At 37.8% G+C, this 22,197-nt stretch overlaps 4 protein-coding genes across 6 annotated transcripts; 3 read left to right on the top strand and 1 right to left on the bottom strand.

Annotated features, from left to right (window-relative positions):
• Positions 1 to 11,845: 11,845 nt before the first annotated feature.
• LOC121530174 (C-type lectin 37Db-like) lies at positions 11,846 to 12,277 on the top strand. The gene has a single exon (XM_041818691.1). The coding sequence runs from the start codon at positions 11,846 to 11,848 to the stop codon at positions 12,275 to 12,277; it is 432 nt and encodes a 143-aa protein (XP_041674625.1).
• A 3,392-nt stretch (positions 12,278 to 15,669) lies between these two features.
• Positions 15,670 to 17,578, top strand: LOC108113602 (probable cardiolipin synthase (CMP-forming)). Its single transcript, XM_017224257.2, has 5 exons — positions 15,670 to 15,827; positions 15,943 to 16,494; positions 16,877 to 17,092; positions 17,151 to 17,286; positions 17,350 to 17,578. The coding sequence occupies exons 2-5, from the start codon at positions 15,994 to 15,996 to the stop codon at positions 17,463 to 17,465; spliced, it is 969 nt and encodes a 322-aa protein (XP_017079746.1). The 5' UTR covers positions 15,670 to 15,827; positions 15,943 to 15,993; the 3' UTR covers positions 17,466 to 17,578.
• A 243-nt stretch (positions 17,579 to 17,821) lies between these two features.
• On the top strand, positions 17,822 to 18,934 carry LOC108113603 (60S ribosomal protein L27). Of its 2 annotated transcripts, none has more exons than XM_017224259.2 (2): positions 17,822 to 17,846; positions 18,430 to 18,934. In XM_017224259.2, exon 2 carries the CDS (start codon positions 18,444 to 18,446, stop codon positions 18,849 to 18,851), a length of 408 nt encoding a protein of 135 aa, XP_017079748.1. In that variant the 5' UTR covers positions 17,822 to 17,846; positions 18,430 to 18,443; the 3' UTR covers positions 18,852 to 18,934. The 2 variants fall into 2 exon arrangements, with proteins under 2 accessions (XP_017079748.1, XP_017079747.1); XM_017224258.2 differs by having other exon boundaries at positions 17,838 to 17,900.
• Positions 18,935 to 19,170: 236 nt separating this feature from the next.
• Positions 19,171 to 22,109, bottom strand: LOC108113601 (isocitrate dehydrogenase [NAD] subunit gamma, mitochondrial). 2 transcript variants are annotated; one of them, XM_017224254.2, is made up of 7 exons: positions 21,923 to 22,109; positions 21,754 to 21,831; positions 20,907 to 21,686; positions 20,659 to 20,845; positions 20,518 to 20,593; positions 19,560 to 19,878; positions 19,171 to 19,474 (listed from the first exon to the last, which is right to left on the bottom strand). In XM_017224254.2, exons 1-6 carry the CDS (start codon positions 21,980 to 21,982, stop codon positions 19,848 to 19,850), a joined length of 1,212 nt encoding a protein of 403 aa, XP_017079743.1. In that variant the 5' UTR covers positions 21,983 to 22,109; the 3' UTR covers positions 19,171 to 19,474; positions 19,560 to 19,847. The 2 variants fall into 2 exon arrangements, with proteins under 2 accessions (XP_017079743.1, XP_017079745.1); XM_017224256.2 differs by lacking the exon at positions 19,560 to 19,878 and having other exon boundaries at positions 21,923 to 22,097.
• Positions 22,110 to 22,197: the final 88 nt, after the last annotated feature.

The raw sequence follows: 22,197 nt of genomic DNA, 5'->3' as shown, positions 1-22,197 counted from the left end.
GTTTAAAGATACAGACACCTTAAAGCATTATCTTTATGAAGCTATATTTAAAATTTAGATTTTTTTAGATATTTTTCTCTACGTGTTATTCAAAAGCCAATGAGCCTCGGCAGTTGGGCAAAAGAAATAGAACGAGGAAACGTGGCCAGAATTGTGTGTGGCTCCAAGAGATGTGGCCGTGGATATGAATGGGGATGGAAGATACGGAGGGTTGAGAATGGTGGGGCTGGAATGCATCTGAGCGACAACTTTGTGCAACTCCTGATGCAGGAAACATGGCTGTCATTGGTCACGCCGCCGCCTCACTGTACTTTGTTAGCGATGCGCAGCCAACGATAACTTTGGTGAACAATATCTTTCGCTCTTGGCTTTTTTTCGCCTGCCTCTTGGGCTTGTGTCTTTTGTCAAAGGGAAACTGAAAATGCAATTGCATTTCATGTTCGCACGAAATGTGAAATTGACGTCGAAAACGGTTTCTTTTATGTAAGTCAAGTTCGCGATTTCTATGGCAACGATTACTAAGCTTTCGGAGGGATTGGGTTTTAAATTTCTTACAAAGTAATTGAGATTTTCCAAAGCAAGGTAGGTAAAAATATAAGAAAACCGTTTGTCTTATTCACTTTTAAAGGAGGTATTTTTATTAATTTTCAGGGATATTTCCTTCGCTAAAACAACTTTTTACTAATGATCTCAAACTGAGTGCTTTTGCAGTGACTGTACCTGTCGCTATTCGTTTATCAAGAGTGGCAACTGGAGGGAACTTTAATTACGGGCCAACTCCATTGGCCAATCCAACGATTTCATTGCAGGCGAAGGGACCTCGCCATGTTTGCACATCCTTGCAGTGGCAGCCGTAGTTGTTGTTGTTGAGGATGTTGACCGTTGTTGTTATTATTGCTTGGTTATCCTGGGGCCAATTGCATGGCACATGCACACAAGGTTAGTAGGCAAGTTCACAAGCCAAATATGCTGTGCGTATGCCATGGAATGTGGGCGGTACTGCAATGGGATGGGACGGGGCAGTTTGGGTTTTGGTGCAAGAAGGTGGCAGAACTCTGTAGCCAGTGCGTCGTCTTACACGCAGTAGGTACGATGTTGGCTTGTCGGTCGAGTTGTTTGCACCACGTACTGAATAATGGATACGTTTCGTGCCACATTGAATGCCCAGCAGTGAGTGACATTGGCCGACGACTCGGGCTTTTTCGGGGGGCATGTTTTCGGAATTGTTAATGTAATTACGCCTGAGAGCCCTCTGTTGCCACCTTTTCGGTGGGGGTGCAGCCTAATCAAAGGCAGCGATAAGCATGTGGGAGTTTAAAATGCAGCCTGGCAATTTGCCTAATTGCCATGCGGCTAATCAAGTGACGAACTCCTGGATTTTCATGTTACCTCAACTCAAGCCCCTCGAAAATTACAAGTTGAAATAACTTTGCAGACGGTCGTTGAGCGTGAGTGAAATTCATCAACTTCAAGTCGAAATAAGCCAAAAAAAAAAACGAAAAACAAAAATAACAGGAGAGAACAGAAGGACAACGGGAGGCTGTAAGCCGCTTTTGTTTGCCATGATAAAATGGCTACAAAATGGCGTCAGCTGTGTGGGTGTGAGTGTTGGTTTGTCAGTGCATGTGGCACACACTCGAATCCCGAGTCCTTTGGCCTTGGCGCAAAACTGTCGTCTGTCTTCTGCTCTGCGTGTGTGGCTTAAATTTCACTTTTTTACATGCTGCCCTGGAAAAAGTTGTGCGATTTCCTTCCCTGACCTTGTGCAGGGTAAAATTACTTTCGCGCAAAGGTTGCCGTTCGCTGCAGGGAACATGAAAATTGATGCTCCATTGCCATGGAAAAAAGTTATTATAACGAATGGAAAAAACGAGATAATGTGTGAGAGAAAGAAAAAAGTTAGGTATAGAAATTAATTTATGATTTTCAATACTTTTTTAAGGTCTCAGGAAAAAGGGGTCATTTATAAAAATTAAATTTAGGTAAGATATAACATTTCTGTTTTCAGGATTCCTTTCCTTCTTTTTAATTTTAAAATTGCATTAATATCTTTCAATATACCTAAGTATAAGTATACATAAGTATATGCTTAGAGAGTTTAGTAGTCTCCCTTAATTATTATATATTTAATTTATACAATTTTTATTTTATGTAATGTCCTCTCAACGACCACAACTTAATGTAATATAATTTCTGTGCGTCTTTCGGCTTGTTTGCAAATTTTCAACGCCATTTTTGAAACGCCAGCGCCAGATGTCGACGGTTTCAGTTCGAAGCGCAGCGGGCAGGATTTCTTTTCGCTTTTAACATTACTTCAAGCAAAAGCAAAGGGAAAGCAAAAGCAAATGGAAAGCAAAAAAGTTCATATTGCGGTTGGCAGCAGATTGCACTTTGTGTGTGTGGGTATGCGAATCAGTGTGTGTGTCAGCGAGTGTGGCCGCCATTTTGTTAACTTGTTAACTAGTGTGCGTGACACGATATGCAATGGCGATGACAGATAAATCGCAGATCTGCATTAAATGAGTAAAATACTTTATATGAAAATAATTTTTCATAGCTTTCGATATTAATATTGAAGAACATAATCAAAATATATTTTAAAAATACTAATCAAACATTTAATTATTCTAGTTTATGAAAATAATGGAAATAGTAATTCGTTGATATAATTTATTGAATACACATTTTCAATTTGTTTATTATTTTCTAACTGTAATGCAATTATAGAAAAACATCTATTCGCCATAATGTTATTTAATTAAGTATTATAATTGCTGACAGTATCCATCCATGTTGGCCAAATAATCAGAAATATTTTTGTGCTGGTCAACCAATTAATGGCAAACAAACAAATCCAAATGCTATTAGATTGCACATGCGAATAGACGACAAACCGATACGCAAATCGTGGCGCTGTGCTGCGAAATTAATTAGATTTAATCGAATGCCAGTGGTCTGTCAACATTCGTTTGCCAAAGTTATTGAAGGACCTCAGTAGCATATCCTCCAACGCTGCTGTTGTATTACCCTTTGAATATTATTGAAAGGGCATATAAGTTTATGTGTGGTTTATGTAACCATTTAAAGATATATTTATAATAATTTTACTGAAAAATAATTATTCATTTAGCTGGAATAAAGATTTATTGGTAATTTCAATCTAAAATGAAATGTTTAACATGTCAGTTAGCCAGTACAGGGCATATCCAAATTCGAAACCTCGTTCTCAATATTGTTGTCGCTCTGAGTGCGTGTGGCAGCCTTTGCAAACAGTGAAAGCAGGCCAAGTCCAGCTTGCGAATGACAGTCAGACAGAAGGAAGGAATACGGAGACACGGAGTCAGGAGGGGAGGGCTAGCAGGCGGAAACGGCAGGTGAATTGGCAGCCAGCACGTTTAATACCAAAATTGACATTAAATTGCTTGTGACCTGAATCCCAGCCCAGTTCACCCACACGCACTGACTGTACACCCAGTCTCCAGCCTCCAGGCTTCAGGCTCTGTTATCGACTTTTACGACAATTCCAATAAAGAAACATTGCAGACGTTGTCCTGCCGCTGCCCTTCTGCCCCCTGCTCCTGATGCTGATTTTGACAGGGCGCAGAGCGATGTCACCTGTAGTGAACAACGACGCTTACCCTGCACAGGACACAAAGTGAATTTGCTGCGAATTTATGAAGGATTTGCGAAGAGATACAATGACCAGCAGATAATGAAGAACCCCATGGACCAGGGTGAAAATCCGTCTTTGTTAATGAGAGCAACGTGATTAAAGCTGTATTAAGCCAAACAGATATAATATTTGACCAGTAAAAACTAATTTAACCCAAATTAATTGGGTTTTTGTGAAGGCAAACAACTAGAAATTGTTTTGAATAGCAGCAATGCTAAGCCATTCTAAAAAATAACTTTTCTAATTTTCCTATTCTAGCAACCTCCTGACAGGTGCTCCAAAAAAAAATGGCACGCACCTCGTGCCAATGTTATTTTATTATTACTTTTTTTGGGTTACGTGCTTGAGGAGTCGGGTGACAGGCACAAGTTGTCAACAATTGGAGGAGCCACCCATCAGCTATCGGATCAACCAGGAATATTGGCAGCCATTTTCGCCGAATGAAGTTGTTGATTATGTCGACTGCTGTTACACGTGGCTCGGTAAACACTCATACACACAGCACAACGAATAACATAAATACACACATACAATGACATGGCCAGGAGATTCACAGGATGAGCCAGCGTTTCTGTTTTGGCCCAGTCGGCATGAGTCTGGGATTTCCTCGATGGCGCTGCTCACTTACGTGACGCAAATGTCTAACGTAATTGTCATAACGGCAGCGTCGGGACCACGGGGCGTATGACTATTTTAGTCCAGTGTGCTGCCAACATTGAGAGGCAAATCCCGAGGCAGACATTGTTAAAGATCGACCAAATGTCCCCATGTAAGGGATAAGCGGAAAAACACACACAAGCCCGCACTCGAATCGAAGGATGGAAAAAAAATAAACACACAGCGGAGCTGGAGTAAAACTAATTTAAAATGACCTTCGACATGTGGGCCAGTCGGCACAATAGTCCGGTCATGTTACAATGTACAATATGTCTCCCTAGTTGCGTTCGTGTGGGTGGTGGGTTTTTTTTTTTGGGGCCACAACATATTTAACTTTATTCCGAAGAGCGAGGGCGGTAACGGAAGTTGTCCAGTTATTAGAAATTATTTTTAATAATTATTATTTATAGATCTATGAATTAAGCTATAAACTATTTGTTTAATTTTGTTGATTTTTTAAAAGATTGAAATATTAAGTTTTTGTTGATCATTTTGTTACAGCTTAAAAGCTGACTAATAATATTTTTAAACAACAGTCAGCCCCTGATTACCGTTTAATACTTCATTTATGGGTTGAACTTTTTCTTAATGGCTTTACGATTATTTCTACGAAATATAAAAACATTTATTAATGTTAAAATTCTAATGTCCCTTAATTTTGATTACAGTTTTGTATAAATTGTTGTAAGATATGTATTTTTACGTTTTAAATATATAAATTCAACTGCACCTGCCACCCCACGTTGAAAACCTGCCCACGTCTCCTTGCCGTAGCCTACTTTTCGGGGCAAAACAGTGGGGACTGCACTGCAGCAATTCGCATTCATAGTCCAGTGCCTCCTTGAGAACCCCCGCCTGCGGCCAAGACAAAAACAGAATCGCCTCAATCCTGGCTTTAAGACTCATCCAGCTGCCTTTTAACATTTTTCCATTTTCCTTCGCTTTTTATTTCGGTTGTTTTTGTGATATGGCCGAGCGAAAAACACCGAGTGACCAAACGGTAGCCCCTTGCCCCCAACTTTCCCAAACCCTCACCATTTTCCGCCCACAGTTTTTGCTTGTTCTATAATTTTTCCTGTTTTCGCCTTGCTTTGCGGTGCTTTCCTCGCTGCTTTCCTCGACTTTCCTTGGCCATGCTGGCCTTAGTTATATTTCCCTCCTTTCTGGTGGCTCGCATTTGCTATTTTAGTTTTCTAACCAACAAAACAAATTGAATCACGTTCGCCTGGGAGAAACGTGAGTATTTTATTTTTTCCGTTAAACATTTTCATTTTTCTTACCCAAAAATAGATGATGAATATAAGGCAGACCGAAAAAGTTAATACTCTTTTGGGAATGGTTTTGGAGGATAATCTGATGGGATTAGAGCTGTTTATGAAAGTGGCACATTTTTATGTATCACCTCAAAAAATTTGTCAAAAAGGTGGTAATTTGAATCAATTAATTGTTAGATTTTATCAAATATTTGATAGTTTGTAACATTTTGAAATATGTCAAATTAATTGCAATAAGCGAAAAGTATATGAAATACAAATATCTGATAGAATTGTCGATCCATGTTTCATATGCATATTTTAGTTTTATGTAATTATATAAATTATTTAATATAAAGATAGATTTTAATATAGAGATATAGTGATAAACAATTAATAGAGAGTATTAAAAGAAACCATTTTAATGGATTCAAAGTCTACACCAAACTGAGACCAGAGCAATGCAAGACGATTTTCCCGATAATGATGCCGTTGAGCCATCGCCATAGCTTTTACTGCTGTTTTCCGACTTGCCGTTGAGTGTTGCCTGCTGAGGCATACAAAACACAATCACTTTGTTGCTGTCCTGGGCTGTGGGCTGTGCTGTGTGTTCTGTTTTGTTGTGTTTATTAAAAAGAGATTGGAGTGCAGAAAGATTCCCCAGTTTTGTCATGGACGAAGAATATGCCTCTGCCACTGGTGGCCACTTGGGCCTACCGACCAGGCCAAACCATTCATCATCATTCCGGGCTGATGATTTTATTTTGATTCCAGAACGTTGGGGGATTACGAGGCTAATGATTTTATTATAGTTTTTCATACGGGCCCTCGTCTCGAAATTTTGATTGATGGTCATGCCGCTGGCCCGGTTTCCAGATTCCGGTCTCATTGTCTTGACATTTAAGCGGCTTCATTATATTAAAAGCGAATTAATGTTGTCGCCATGGCGATACGAGGACTTCAACTTGAAATAAAATTACATTTTTTTTTTCATTTCATTCGCAAGAATTTCATTTTCAAGTAGCAACAGCGGAGAGTTTTGCTCCTATTTTCGGGTTTTGCTAAATTAAATGTTTCTGAGAGCCAGACGAATTTTCAATGGGCTTTAGGAAATTGTCGAGTACTGTATAAAATGGCAAAAATTAAGACTGAGTGTTGGGAAATTAGTCAAGCTGTGAGCCAAAGTAGAAAGAACATAGTTTTACATATTGCTGAGTAAAAATATTATGTATATTAACTTTAATTTGAAGAAGACAATAGTTAATAATATAACATTATTATCTTTCTAAAATTTAAAGCTACTTCAGCCATAAATATATATGCTATCTCCCAGCTGTAAAATATGCAAATACAGAAATCCTTTGAACTTTCCCTTATCACTTGCCTTTTGTTAATTGGTGTGCGGTTTCCCTGCTCCCATCTTTTGGCCAACACCTCACATCCTGCCGAAAGGACGCCCGCATATTCGATGCCAATTTGAGGGGTCTCCCAACATCTGATTTTAGGCATAAACTAAAGTAGGTCCCTCAGCGGGAAACCAAACCGGGCAGAACCGCCCAACTTCTGCACTTCAGCCAGGATGCCCGCACATTGTTATAATTACGCGTAACTTTCGACAAGTGTCGCCTGAAAATCGCCAAACGTTCTCATTTCAAATGCCGCTGTCCAGGCAAAGTTCTCCCCGTCCTTTGACTAGAATGGCAGCAGGGGAATCCCCCGGCAGCTGCGGTTTAATCTTCTTTTAAGTTGCGCCCCACCCCTTTTTCCTTCTAGAAAAAAGATGGCGACACCGTAAAGCAAAAGTTTGCCGCCACTTGTGGGTTTATAACTTAGAACAAAGCAAAGTCAACGGTTCAGGGAGGAGGGCGGTGAAAAGCGAGGGAGGGCGTGGCAGTGCTGAAACGAGGGCAGTCCTTTGCACAGCTTGAAAATAGTTGGAGTTTTGTGAAAAGTCATTGTTACTCTACTCTGAAGAGCCGCCTCTTCACCCTCCGCTTTCTGCTCTCTAATTAGTCGTCATTGGCGTGTGATTTGTGGGCGGACTTTCGAGCATTTTCGAAATTGGAGAGCCAAAACGAATATCCAAAACCTGAACTTCTCTAGCCACAAAATCCAACTTGTAATTGTGTTCAGATTTTTGATTTACCTCAGAATAGATTTTGGATTGGATTGCACTGTGGGATAATTTGGGTTTTGAATTAATAGATTAAAATTTTTAATAACATTTTTTAGGCATGGTTAAATATTAATTGTAAGATACAAAAAATTAAATATTAACAGACTATTTTAAAAATGAGTTTGCGATTAAAATATAATTTTAGTTAGTAAAATCTGTATATCTCCTTGTAAAAATTAAGAATTTAATAATAAAATACATTATATTACAAAATCGAACCAATTCCTCAATACTTTTATTGTACTAAACTTAACCCAAATTTCTTTCAGTAACTGACTTTCATATTAACCAGAAAATGACAAGCCTGAGTGGAGAAACACCTTTTGGAGCAATAAATTTCGAACCGCACCTTCTGGAGAAAACTATAGAGACCAGACTTCTCTCTCTCATTAGTGGAACCAATTGCCAGTTCATGTTCAGTTTTCATGGTTTATATTCGGGCCAAGGCGTTATAGCTGGCCGCAAATGATTTAAAGCCAAATGAGCTTGCCACAATTTATGCTGACCACATTAACCATTCTTGGCCAAGAGGGACTGGGACAGAGAGATAGAGAGAGCAAAAGTCCGAGCAAGTATTTAATTAAATTAAGCACAAAGGAAAACACCAAAGTCCGAGAAGCGAGTAGCGGCCAGATGAAGTTGGCTTCTTTTTTTATGGCTTGGCCTTTAAAGCCGTCGTAAATCATTTAAGAAAATGGCAGAGCAGACCGGATGGAGCGAATAATATAGAGATGGTCGCTAATGGCCAGCGGTTCCTCATTGTCAGAGCCGATCACGCCCGCCGGCCACTCGAAGCGCATTAAAATAGACTAAAATGCCCGCCGTTCGGCTGCCTTTATGGCCACTTAATGTAAAACAGTTAATTAGCCCCACTCACCCACACACACACACACGGCAAATGTTCAGGCTTAATGCAAAATGGCCGCCATCATTTTGTTTTTTTCTTCCCAACCATTTCCTTTTTGCTTTCTTCCGCTGACGTTGGCCATCTTCACTAGGTAAAATTGACCAGGTAAAATCAAGGGGAATTGGGAGGGGGAGAAAGCGGCTGACTGCTGTGAAAGGCGGAAAATTACTTTTGATTAATGAAGCGCAATGAGGCGAGCAAAAAATACAAATAAAAATTATAAAAAGCTATGGAAGGACAAGAGCAAAAATCGAACACCAAGCTGAAATCCCCTTTGTAAATGGATGAAACTTCCCAATAAGAAGAATTTATAATATATATTATTCCAATCTATATTTGTATATATATTCATCCCGGAAACTTAATCAGTAATAATCAAAATATTTACTATTGGAATATTATTAAACTTATCATATTTAAAAACAAATTTTTATTAACTTGGAGCTCAAAATGGTTTCTTAGTTTTTCTGGCACTAAAAGATGCCTACCCTAGTAAGAGTATAATAAAAACTTGTCAATCTCTTCCGCAGTCGCGCATTTCCCGCATTTTTTCCGCATTTCCCGCCCTGCTGGAACTTCCTGTTTATGGCAGACAGCTACTGAGTAGCCCTGAGTGTCATTGGGAAAATCGGAGAAAAAAGGAAAAGGAGATTGCTGGAAATTAACATGCAGACTGACGGCTGACATGCCATGGACATTATTGGTCCGAACACCTTTGCTTGCAGTTCATTATTAATGTCGATGCATTGTCTTTCTGGCCATGGGGGAAAATTCCAGTTAAGTGTCATCGCCTCGTCCCTCACCTTTAATTACTATGATGCCCAGGACGTGACCAAAAGAACCTAACATAAACGAGTTGCTATATATCTAAGAGATTGTTTTGTGCCAGCCTTGGCAAAAATGCAACCTGCCAGTCCTTCATATAATTATTTGCTCTGGGCTTGGCTTTTATTAACCAGGATGAGCATGGTCCATAATTGTGGCCATTAAACGTGGAACAGATTCGGCTTGGCAACTTTCGGGAAAATTCATTAGTCGGCTGATAGGGTCAGGTCATGGTCGAGCCGCTGCCAAAGTTTATATTAAGTAATAAGCGTTAACCGTGGCTTCATTTGCATAGCCAAGACAGGACGAGACCTAGCAGCATTCGCCTGGGTTAAGTGGCAGTGTAATTAAATTTAATCCAATTAAACGACTGACAAGTCCAGAGCAGCTTGCGGTCCAGCTTATTAATGGTGGCTTCATTAACTACGCTGTGAGCCAAACCCAACCTCATTCGGGGAAAAAATTTTAATAAGTTAAAGAATGGTCTGGGCATTTCCAAGTTCAAATTATCGCGCCAACTTCTAGAGTTCACATGTCAAGCATGTGTAAGATCTATAAAGCTATGTTTAAGTTACTAGTATTTGTTTTTTTCAATATTCAGAGTTTTCTATACGGACTTTAAAAACATTTTATTTTTACAATTATTCAGTACAAAAGTTCATTACATTAGAAAAAGAAGGTATATGAGAAATAAGAAGTTACAGTATGTAACTAGTATTACGTTATCGGATCAGTTTAGCTTTAGCTTCGCATATAAAGTAGCTCTTCACCGAACATATTTCAGCTGTAATGGTGTGATTATATTGAGCATGTAGTATACGACAATCCTTGTTTTCAAATAAAGTTTTGAACTTCCTGGGATCTGAGACTTGCGAGTTAATAAATGCGGCTGTTTCTTCTGTTGTTTCAGATATCTTCGGAACCTCCATCCAATAACTATGATTTGCCTGCAAGTTTCCAGTGATGGCAGTCCACTCTTTTTCATTTTTAAGATTTATCAGGCTACCATATAAGCTATTACATGTTGCCAGGGATTCGTTCCAGTTTTGAGGTTTTTCTTTTTCAATATAGTAATACTTCTGTCCGATTTTCTTGTACATATGAAAACTTGTTGCATTTTGCAATTCAATCAATTGTTTTTGTATGTTAGAAAGCCTTTCTGGCAAAGCACTATATTTCACAGTGAAATCCTTAATCCATCCGTCTAAGGACACCCACTTTTGCTCATTGCTTCTAAGAGTCGCCATCGTCCATTTCTCTCTCTTTATTCTCTCTTCTTCCCTTTCTTGAGGTGTGGGTTTCTTATATTCCGCGAATTTTTTATTCATTTTCACAATCAATTTATTCATTTTGTCTATATTTTCTATTAACTTTTGCGATACTTCAACATTGGGGTTCAATTTAGTCAAAACTGACTTTATATCAGGTTTGGTGTTATCAGGTATATCCTGAAATCAAATTAGTGTATAATAGCATAATTAAAGAAAGATTGCAAAAAGTTACATACCACATTTTCTGCAAGGCTATGTTGCCAAGCAATTCCCAATAAAAGGAACACTATTAAAAGCCGCATTTTACTTCTAGAATTTACGACCGTCCTGCGCCAATGAAATATGTTGACTATTATTTTTGAACTGCTGGATAGAGTTTATATAGCCCTTAAAGTCGAGATACAAACGTCAGAGTCCTTTACAGTTATAACATATAGTGATAAAGGGTCTGACGCAGAAAAAGGTGTGATAGCTAATCTAGAAGAACCCTGTAGTGATGGTGAATTCAAAGCAAAATAATAAACTCTTTATTAAACTCTATTAATATTAGCAAAGAAATACCCTTTGAATGCACAATCATTTTTAATGGGCTTGATAAATATATTAAAATACCGTTGATTAGTCAAACGGACTTTGCGTCAAAGAATTTTTATCAAAGGACTCTTGCGTACTTTCTGATTGCACGAATGCACTTTTACAACCTATAAAAACTCAAGTCTCTGAAAGAAAAATCATAGTCTTCATTAATGGTTGGAAAATATGAGACCTATTCTAGCACTCTTATTAATCACAGCTGCTTGGCAATATTGCTTTGCTGAAGGAGTGGTAAGTTATTTCTCCAAATAAAAAGAATTAAAGTAATTAGTCTTATATAACCAGGATGAACCGGTAGAGATAACAACCCAGAAAAATGTCGAAAATGAATTTATATTCAATCAAGATGAGTTCATGCAAAGGATTGAAAAAATGGAACAACTTTATGAACAAAAAGATGTTGTCATTGACAAAATATCTTCCAACTATACCGAATTATTAAAAAATATCGCCAACACAGAAAACCAAATAACCAAATTACAAAGATTCATGAAAGTTAGCAAAGTTTTCAAGCCGATTGTGAAATTTGAGAAAATCGGTGAGAAATATTACCATATTGAGAACAAGGAAAGACTGAACTGGTATGAAGCTGTCTCCAGATGTAGAAGCATGGAAGCCAACCTTATTAGCCTTCAAAACGAGGAAGAGTGGAAGGCTATCACCAAGCAGATTCGTCATTACAATAAATATTGGGTGGATATCAACGATGAGGCAACCGAGGGCGAATATATATCCGAATCAACCGGAGAGGAAGCTCCTTTCCTAAAATGGTCTGTCGAAGAGCCAAATAATTCGAAAGGTGTCGAAAATTGTGTTCAGATGCGTGAATCCTATGGTCTATTCGATGAAACACCTCATTCTATGAACGACGTCGAATGCACCTCAAAAACCTTTTTTATATGCGAAGCCAATGAAATATGAATAAATCTTAAAAAATTATATGAACGAAATATTAAATATTAAATCAATTAAATATCACCAATAAAATAACAAAAACTATATACCTAAATTGTTTTTGAATTACATATCAGTATAAAGATTATTAATTATTTTGAAAAGACTTCTGTAATGCTGTCAAGATCTCAAGAAAGCTTAAAAAAAAAAATTAAAAAAAAAAATAATAGCAAATTTAGTAAGCTCAGTTTTTTGTGTTTATTTTTGAGAATATTTTTAATTTTTTTAATTATTTAAAAACACTATCGGAAAAAGTTTAAAATAAAGAACGTTAGAATATTATGAGAAGAATTCAATTTAATTAATAAATTGTTTTGTGCTTATGCACTTATTTAGAAAGATAAAAATATGCAATTTAATCAAAGTGAGAGATCGACAAACAGAAATTAAACCCATTTTGAATTCTATTGAGAACTGTCCTTTGTTATTGTTATCCATGTTATTTATTAAATATGCTTTTTCATATATGTATTTTTAAAAATTTTTATTGACATTAAATTACATATCAGTATACAGATTATTAGTTATTTTGAAGAGACTTCTGTAATGCTAAGATTTCTTGTTCCATATTGTCAAGCTTGTCAGAAAGACTATCATATTTGGGAATCAAATTATTAGTTAGCTTTTTTTCCAGGATCGAGCAAGAACTCTTAGTCTCCACGAGCTTTATCACGGTGAAAATAATATCTACATCAGAGTCATCCAGTGGTTTGTCCTGCCATTTATTTATATTTTAGTTTATTTATAAATTTAGTTAAAATAAATTTACCTCATCATCCGCGAAGATACCTTTAGAAGCGAATCCGATCAAAAATAGCATTACAATATATCGCATATTTTCCATTTTTAACAACTCTTCAGCTTTAACAAACCGTATTGACTGTGACTTTTTCACTTTGCTATTGGGTTTTTATAGGCCAAGAAAGAACTCACAATCAGAATATATAGTTGAATCCTTTAATGTGATAAGAACATTGACGCATGAATGCCTTAGAGTTATCAGGTTTTCTTAATCATGCAACTGGCATAAAGTCACAGAAGACGTAAAAACTCAGTTGTTATATGTATAAATAAATTGGCAGATCAATACAACTTTTCCATGATGATTATTGACTTCTATCAAACCGATAAAATCCTATATTAATTAATTATCACATTTATACTTTAAAGAGTGTTGAGATAGTTCTGTTGCCTTGGATCGCTGATGGCGCTGATAGTTACACCGAAAGGAAGAGATTACTTTGAAGGGGATAAAACTGATTTAGTTCATTCTTCATTTTTCAATTTAAGAACAACTTTTCCCAATTATTCTTCTCAGAATAGTATATGTTTAGAAGGGTTTAAGCTTAAGAAATATTCATAGCAAAATATATATTATATGACTAATAGACTTAATTTTGTGTAAATTTTTAACATTTTGTAAAATACACAATCTTTGATTTTATAAAATAAAGCAAGTTTGAACATTAATATTATAACGGAATTTTATTTACATATTTCTTTATTTATTTATTTAAAGCTTACACTAACTTCTAAACTTTTAATATTGTAGGGCAACGAGCCATGGCACTATACATGTATTATATATATCATTTATATATGAAAACTCGGCGTGCTATATTTATTTTATAAATATTTTATTGACATTGAATTACAAGTCAGCTGATCATTTTTCGGTTCTTAATTATTTTGAATGGTTTTTTGTAGCGTTAAGATTTGTTGCTCCATATTGTCAAGCTTATCAGAAAGACGATCGTATTTTGGAGTCAGTTCCATAATTAGCTGTCGTGCCACGGAATTCCAACCACTTTGTACCCACTGAAGCCTTCCTACGTTGAATCCGCTCTGACATTTATGGTAGAAATTGTTAGTAGAATTTAATTTTATTTGTAAAATACTTTTACCTCATCATCCGCAAAGGTACCTTGACAAGCGAATCCGATCAAAAATAGCATTACAATATATCGCATATTTTCCATTTTGAACAACTCTTCAGCTTTAACAAATTGTATTGACTGTGACTTTTTCACTTTGCTATTGGGTTTTTATAGGCTTTATATATAGTTTTTATATATAGTTGAATCCTTAAATGTGATAAGAACATTGACGCATGAATGCCTTAGAGTTATCACGTTTTTTCAATCATGCAACTGGCGCAAAGTCACAGAAGGCGTAATAACTCAGATGTTATATATATAAATAAATTGACAGATCAATACACCTTTTCTTTAATGTGAATAATATCATAAAAACATATACATATAAATACATAGAGGGTTGAAAACGTGTTAACGACTGGGATCGCTCAGATTCCATATATATATATATCAAATATATAAAGTCGGTTTATTTTTTTGTATTTTATTTTATAAACATTTTATTGACATTGAATTACAAGAATTGATGATCGTATTTAGGAGTGTTTATGCAGGTATGTAGAAAGCTTGATTATTAATATTGTGTATTACATATACATATATATATATATATATATACTAATTGTTATATATGGGAAATAATCTTGTATGGACATAAAGATATATTTAAGCAGAACATTTTCGAATCTTAATTATTATAAAGAGACTTTTGTAGGGTTGAGATTTGAAGCTCCATTTTGTCAAGCCTGTCAGAAAGACGGTCATAATTGGGAATGAGTTCCTCAGTTAGCTTTAGTGCCAGGCTCGACCACCTTAGTTCCGCCTGCTCGAGCCTCATATTGTTAAAAGTTTGATCTAAATCTCTGTTATCAGATGGTTCGTCCTGCCATTTATCGTGAAATATATTTAGTTTAATTCAATTAAATGTAAAATAAATTTACCTGACCATCTGCGAAAATACCTTGAGAAGCGAATCCAATCAGCACTAACACTAGAATAAATCGCATATTTTCCAATTTAAACAGCTCTTCAGCTTCAACAAACTGTATTGACTATGATTTTTTCACTTTGCGATTGCGTTTTTATAGGCCAAGAAGTTTAATCAGAATATATTTTTAATTTCTTTAATGTTATAAGATATTATTGACGCATGAATGCTATAGAGTTAACATGTTTTATCAAGCCAACTTGCATGGCATTAGGAGGCAAAGACGTACTCAGTTGTTTTATAAATAAATTGAAAATCAATAAACTTGTATATGATGTCAATAAAATTATAAGTTATGAATATTAATATTGACCATTATATATATTAACCAAGCAACAACGCCAACTAAAAGTTATCAATAAATTACTTCCAGCAATTCGAAAAACGGTTAGAACTAAGTAAAACCATTATTTTTGGTATATCGAAATTATTTATTTTAGTATATTTCAACCGTCACGTGCATTATCGTTGCTTATCGATGGCATCTCCGTATCGATAGTGTTATCGGAACCGACTTGTGTAATAAAAACAAGACCAAATTGTGTTAAAAATTTTCGTAAATGCTGTGAATTGGTTCATTTAGAATTCTTTATTGTATCAGATTTCGTATTGCATCTAGGTGCATCCAGTTAGAAAGGATTCCCGTCAAATGGTGGGTATTCTGGTCGGTGATAACGTCCGTCCAAGGGTCGGTGGCCGATCTATTTAGAATCAAGGTTACGGATCTTAAAAAATTGGAACTGATTGTGACTTAATTGTGATTGTAGAGCCCAAGAAAGACTCTGGACTTGAGACTGGGTTTGGACGTCAATTAACACATGCTGCCCGCCATCATTTTCCGGCAGGTGCAGCGGCCACTGCATCATGGAGCCGCCACATTGGAGCACGTATTGGGCGTCGGTGGAAGTAGCTTCGTGAACTGCCTAAATCGCTATGCCGCCGCCACGGGATTTATCCGGATCTCGTTTCTGGACATCAAACGCCGGAGGAACTATGAATTGGCCAGGCTGCGCCTTTATGCCGATGAAAAAAAACAGTCCCTCCACCTGCGCACCTTGCAGGGTCGCCATCTCCTGCAAGGCGTCATCGAAAGGAAGAACTTCCTTGTGGATGATATCCGGGAGGCAAAGCACAAAGTCCAGGAACGGGTGCGCGAGAAGATCGATGAGATTCGGGAAGAACGAGAGAACATCATGACCATACCCAACATGCTGACCATCAGTCGCGCCTTCCTGTCGCCCTACATTGGATATGTAATCGTCCAAGGAGATTTCACTTTGGGAATGAGTCTTCTAGCCTTTGCCGGGTTTACGGATCTAGTAAGTGTCAGGACTCAACAACCTTAAGTTGCTATATAATATTATTTTATATTAAACCAGGCAGATGGTATATTAATATTAATAGATACTAGGCACAAAACTGGTTCTATCTTATTCTTTGCATTTATTGATTTTTGTTTTGTATATAGTTCCTTTCAGAATCAACAAATCTATTTATGTTGTTGCATTGTTTTACCAAAGTGGCCCAGTCTAAGATCCAAAAATAGTTTGTTTACTTAAGCAAAATAGCTAGACACATATTCTTATGTATTTGTTTAACAAATTTTTTCTAAAATGAATCAAATATTTCTTGTCCCATAAGTATCTTCCACTTAACTACAGTATAAAATGTATATTAATATTGGTTTTCCTTTCCTCGTAGTTGGATGGACAGATCGCTCGGAGATGGCCATCTCAGGCGAGCAAGTTTGGCTCATTTTTGGATCCCATGGCCGATAAACTGCTAATGGGTTCTCTCGTCATCTCGCTGTGCTACACAGACCTTCTGCCCATGTGGCTCACTGGCATCGTGGTCTTCCGAGATGTGTTCCTACTAGGAGCTGGATTTGTTATACGCTACATAAGTCTGCCACCGCCGGTGAGTAAAGGATTCCAATTCGGGTTATTATTATAAATAATTTGCACTTCTCCCACAGAAAACCTTTTCGCGGTACTTTGATGCCACCCATGTTACTGCTCAACTAGAGCCCACGCTGCTCAGCAAGATCAACACGGGAGTGCAATTGGCCACCATTGGCTTGAGCTTAGGAGCTCCCATTTGGAATTATTTGGGTGAGATACAATGCCCATTCCTATCTGAGACAAAATAACTCAATTTTTACTTTTTTACCTCAGATCATCCGGCTTTGCATGGCCTTTGGTATCTGACTGGCCTTACTACGGCTGCCACTGCCCTCAGCTACGTGCTGAATCGGCATAATACCTTTAAGATTATCCAAAAAAAGACGTAGAACCGGGCATTTCCGATAAAGGAGTAATGTATCTCCTTAAGCAATGATTAGTATGTATTGTGTTTTCTAAACGATTACCATCTAAAATTAAATAAATATATTTTGTTAACAAATTTAGAGGTAGTGATGTTCATTGTTTTATCATTTTTAAATTTTAGTTGCCGGTAATGATGACCATTTATCGATGTTGCAATTTGGTATGTGTATTTGCTAATATATTCAGAAGGTTGGGTGGAAACATTTACTAAAATTCTAGTGTGACCAACAATGAACCAATAATCGCAAGGTTATCGATAGTATTGAAAGAACTACTGCTTGCCAGCCCTGAATTCTCCCCTTCTTTTCTTTTCGCCCGTTTCCGGTGAGTGGTGTGCTCCGCGTGTAAATCTAGTAAAATTTTAGCTAAAATATAAGTTTTTGCTGTTTATTAGGACTGTGAGTGGTGTGCGATGTGTAAACTATGCCCCATTAATGAAGATTATGAATTGAGAATCCGTTAAAATTAATTTTCAGGCCCTGTAAAGCTGAACCACAGTCGCAGCGGTGTCATGTCCGCCTGTTTCTATAAAAAATCCAAATACCATAATTTTTTGGTTTTTCACATGGTCTTGTTGACTTTATCTGCTTCGGCCATTAAAGCCAACTATCGAAATATGGATATCTTCATTGTTTTCACTAATATTTACCTAATTCAGTAACGCCGTTACATCTGGCACACCGCAATCAAAAAAATTTGTAGAACTAGAGAATAAAAAACGTGTTAGGGATAAATTTTACTTTGATACCTCGTTATAAATTCCTCTACAAAGCCTCAACCATACCATCAAGTATAATTTAACTGCAAGGACTCTTTAAAAATACACGCATTGGCAGAAATTAATTTGTAAACACTACTATTAAATTTACTAATTTTACTTTTTTTCTCCCAACTCCATGTACTCAACAAACACCAATGGATATACAGAGCAAGCCGCCAAGATGAGGAAAATCATGAAGCAGGGCAAGATCGTAATCGTCCTTAGCGGACGTTACGCTGGCCGCAAGGCCATCATCGTCAAGACCTCCGACGATGGTACCCCTGAGAAGCCCTTCGGTCACGCCCTCGTTGCCGGTATCGATCGGTACCCACGCAAGGTGACCAAGAAGATGGGCAAGAACAAGCTGAAGAAGAAGTCCAAGGTCAAGCCCTTCCTGAAGAGCTTGAACTACAACCATCTGATGCCCACCCGCTACACCGCGCACGACATCAGCTTCGAGAAGCTGTCGCCCAAGGACCTGAAGGATCCCGTCAAGCGCAAGACGCACCGTTTCCAGACCCGCGTCAAGTTCGAGTCCGTCTACAAGGAGGGCAAGAACAAGTGGTTCTTCCAGAAGCTGCGTTTCTAAGCTACCCATTCGCTACTTGTGGTTACTGGATTGTCGCTCTTTTTAAGGTTTAATAAACAAAGAAGTAATTCTGATAAAACTGACCGAAGTGAAAACTGTGCCTTCATTCTAAAGTGTACAAGTGGGGCATATGCCTACAGATTTACGATGTTAAAACGTCCCATGTGGAGTAGGAAATCAATCTAAGACCAATAGGATGTCATTACGCCAATCAAGTGATAAATTCTATTGCAATAAAATTGCATTTCCATTTTTATACTGAAGCCCCCGCTAGTAAAAACATTTGGTCATATGGCCTGGAAGTCGAAAACATTCATAATTTACAGTGTCTTTTTTTACTTGTTTCTTTACTAATAAATATTCGAACAGAATAATACATTTTGTTTGAATTAATTTCTCAATATTACAATTCTTTTGGAAAATTTAAAATTACAATTTAATATCGCTTTGACTATTTTTGGAAACTTGCTTAGCCGTAAAAGAGCGCAAAGTGTGTTATTCTTGTTGTACATGAACTGTTGCCTTAGGATATTTTGGATATAAAAGTTAAATAAAAGAAAGGATAGCTCTCAGTAGGGGGTTAAAAAGAGTGCAGAAACATTGGATAGGACCGGCAAGAAAATCTGTGAAATAAAAATAAAACTTAATTAGTATCGGTTTAAATAGATCAAAAATGTAAGGCTTAAAAGTAATTTGAGTTCGTATTACCTGAATTATCACACTTGGACATCGAATGAACACACAATGACATTTAGCCGGGATAACATTTTGTTTTGGTTAAGCAGCGGAATAATTCGACCTCAATTTGATTATACCGATTTTTTTTTCTGGGCATCACATTAACGCTGAGTGCATTGGCTTGGGGTACAAGATGTTTCGAATTGGCTTAGTTGTGGGTTAATATAATTTTGATTGGTTTGGTATTATTGGTTCGATTTGGTTTATTTTGCTGAGTTGGTTAGCAGTTGGTTGAGTTTCTGTAGTCTGATATTGTGCCTAAAATTGGCTAAAATAGTTTCCATGTGGCCTGCGGAGCGGTAAAGCATTTTGGATTTTTGGGGAGAGGAGAGAAAACAGAATAATGTTGTTGATTAGAGCTGCACAAGGACATTTTGGATACACGTTTAAAACGAAATTACTACATACTTGTGTACTGAATGTGTGTGGTGGTGTGATCTACTGGAGCACTACTTAAGACAAATATACAACAGAAAATAGTTCAACAAAGCAATTGCTAAACAGTGGACTGGGCCAATTTTTATCGACAAATAGGTCGAGAAATACTATATAAACAATTTAAAGTAACGTTTAACTTAAAATCATTTATATTAAAATTTCTCAATTAATATAGTTGAAACCAAAAGGGTTAGTTGTTAAGTGTAGTCTGTGAGTGTGCTGGTTGGTTAGGACACAGTTAGGCCATTATATAGGCAATAACACTTACAGTTCTGCTGAAGTAATCAGTAAGAAAGTAAAATAATACAATAACATAGCATGAAATTATAATACAAGGTTCGCCTAAATCGAACCCATCGCAACAGTGAAGTTAAAGGGGGACAAGCGATAGATGTTTGTTTGTTTTAAAACTAAATAGAAAGCACAACATTTTGTTGTGACAGCGCGATAAAAACAACATTTAAACTACTACAACAGACGATTATTTTACCAATTCACGCGCTTGGCACTCAAGATCTTGAGTATGTTTTCAACCACATCAGTACTGGAGTGGGTGCCGCCAATATCTAGAAGAAACAGAGATGATATATGTGATTCTGTTGGGTAAGCAAGTCACGGGGTTAATAATCACCAGGCGTGCGAATGGCATCGTTGACAATGGTCTGGTAGACAGCCTCCTGGATGACATTGGCGTGCTCCTTGTGGCCCAGATGGTTTAACATGTCGATACTGGCATTGATCATGGCCACGGGGTTAGCGATGTTCTTGCCGGCAATGGCAGTTCCTGTGTTACGGGTGCCCGGCTCGAAGATGGCGTACTAATACATAAAACATGCAATGTTTAGGGTAATACATTTAAAAACAATTAAAGAGACTCACATGGTCGCCGTAGTTCCTGCCGGAAATGAGACCAGCTCCTCCCATAAGTCCGCAAAGGACGTTGGACACAATGGTGCCGTACAGATTGGTCATGTTCATGACGTCAAACTGATGGGGATTTGACACGGACTGCATGCAGGTGTTGTCGATGATCATGTTGTTGTGTTCCAGCTCGGGATAGTCCTTGTGCACTCGGTTGGCCACCTCCAGGAAGAGACCGTCGGAAAGCTTCATGATGTTGGCCTTGTGGATGGTGGTCACCTTCTTGCGATTGTTTTGGCGAGCGAACTCGAAGGCATAACGGGCCACTCGTTCCGCGTTTTCCACGGTCACCACCTTCATGCTTTCCACAATTCCGGGCACAGATTCGTGCTCCAACATGGCGTACTCGCCATCGGTGTTCTGGCGGATAAGCACAACGTCGATGTCGTGATGGCGAGCCGGAATGCCGGGATACGACTTGCAATGCACCACATTCACGTACAGATCCAGCTCATTACGGATAGCCACGTTGCGCGAGACTTCGGTCAGGGTTTGGGACTTGGTCTCGATGTTGCCCTTGAGCGCCACACCGTTTCTCTTGATCGAAGTTATAGCGTAGTCCAAATCATCGTTGCCCTCGGTGGAAGGGTCGATGTCAATCACTTCAAAATCGATGGGTGCACCGCAGTACCGGAAGATCTCGCGCACGTAGCCCATTAATTCCGGACCGATGCCGCCGCCCGGCAGCATGGTGACAGCATGACGACCTCCGTATTGCGCCGAGGGAATATCGGTACCCTGTTCACAAAGATATATAAGGATGCTATAACCTCAATCGGAGGCGAAATCCAGCGGCTAGACTCACCGTGACTTTCTTCTGCAGTGCCGATTTTGTATGAGCCACGTCCTCGGTCTTCTCCTTGGTCACCAGTAGGGGATAGCCCTGCAATCAGAATAGATAAAGTCGATCTATAAGATCTGTACGCATTATGTAATTATCATTTATTGGCCAATCTTCCGGCCGAGAAACGTACCCGGGTGAGGAACGGAGTCTGCGTCTGCAGCAATCTTTGGGACAAGCAGCGAAGGGCCATGTTTAGATCCTTGGTTTATTGTTTCTGGTGCTGCAGTCGCGTTTTTATTGTCAGTTAAATCACGGCCAATTTTATTCCACTTGGCCAAATCGCTGCTGTTGCTTCTTCTTCTTCCCTAGAACGACGGCTATTTAGAGTTGTCAAGTAAATTTAAATTTTATTCAAATAATTATATATGTAAACAAAAAATTAAATTATTGGACTAAAAAAATATT

This window comes from Drosophila eugracilis, unplaced genomic scaffold (assembly GCF_018153835.1).
Source record: "Drosophila eugracilis isolate 14026-0451.02 unplaced genomic scaffold, ASM1815383v1 contig_367, whole genome shotgun sequence".
NCBI classification, from domain to species: Eukaryota; Metazoa; Arthropoda; class Insecta; order Diptera; family Drosophilidae; genus Drosophila; species Drosophila eugracilis.
Note: the sequence above shows the minus strand (reverse complement) of the source record. Positions and strands in the feature narration are given on the sequence as shown.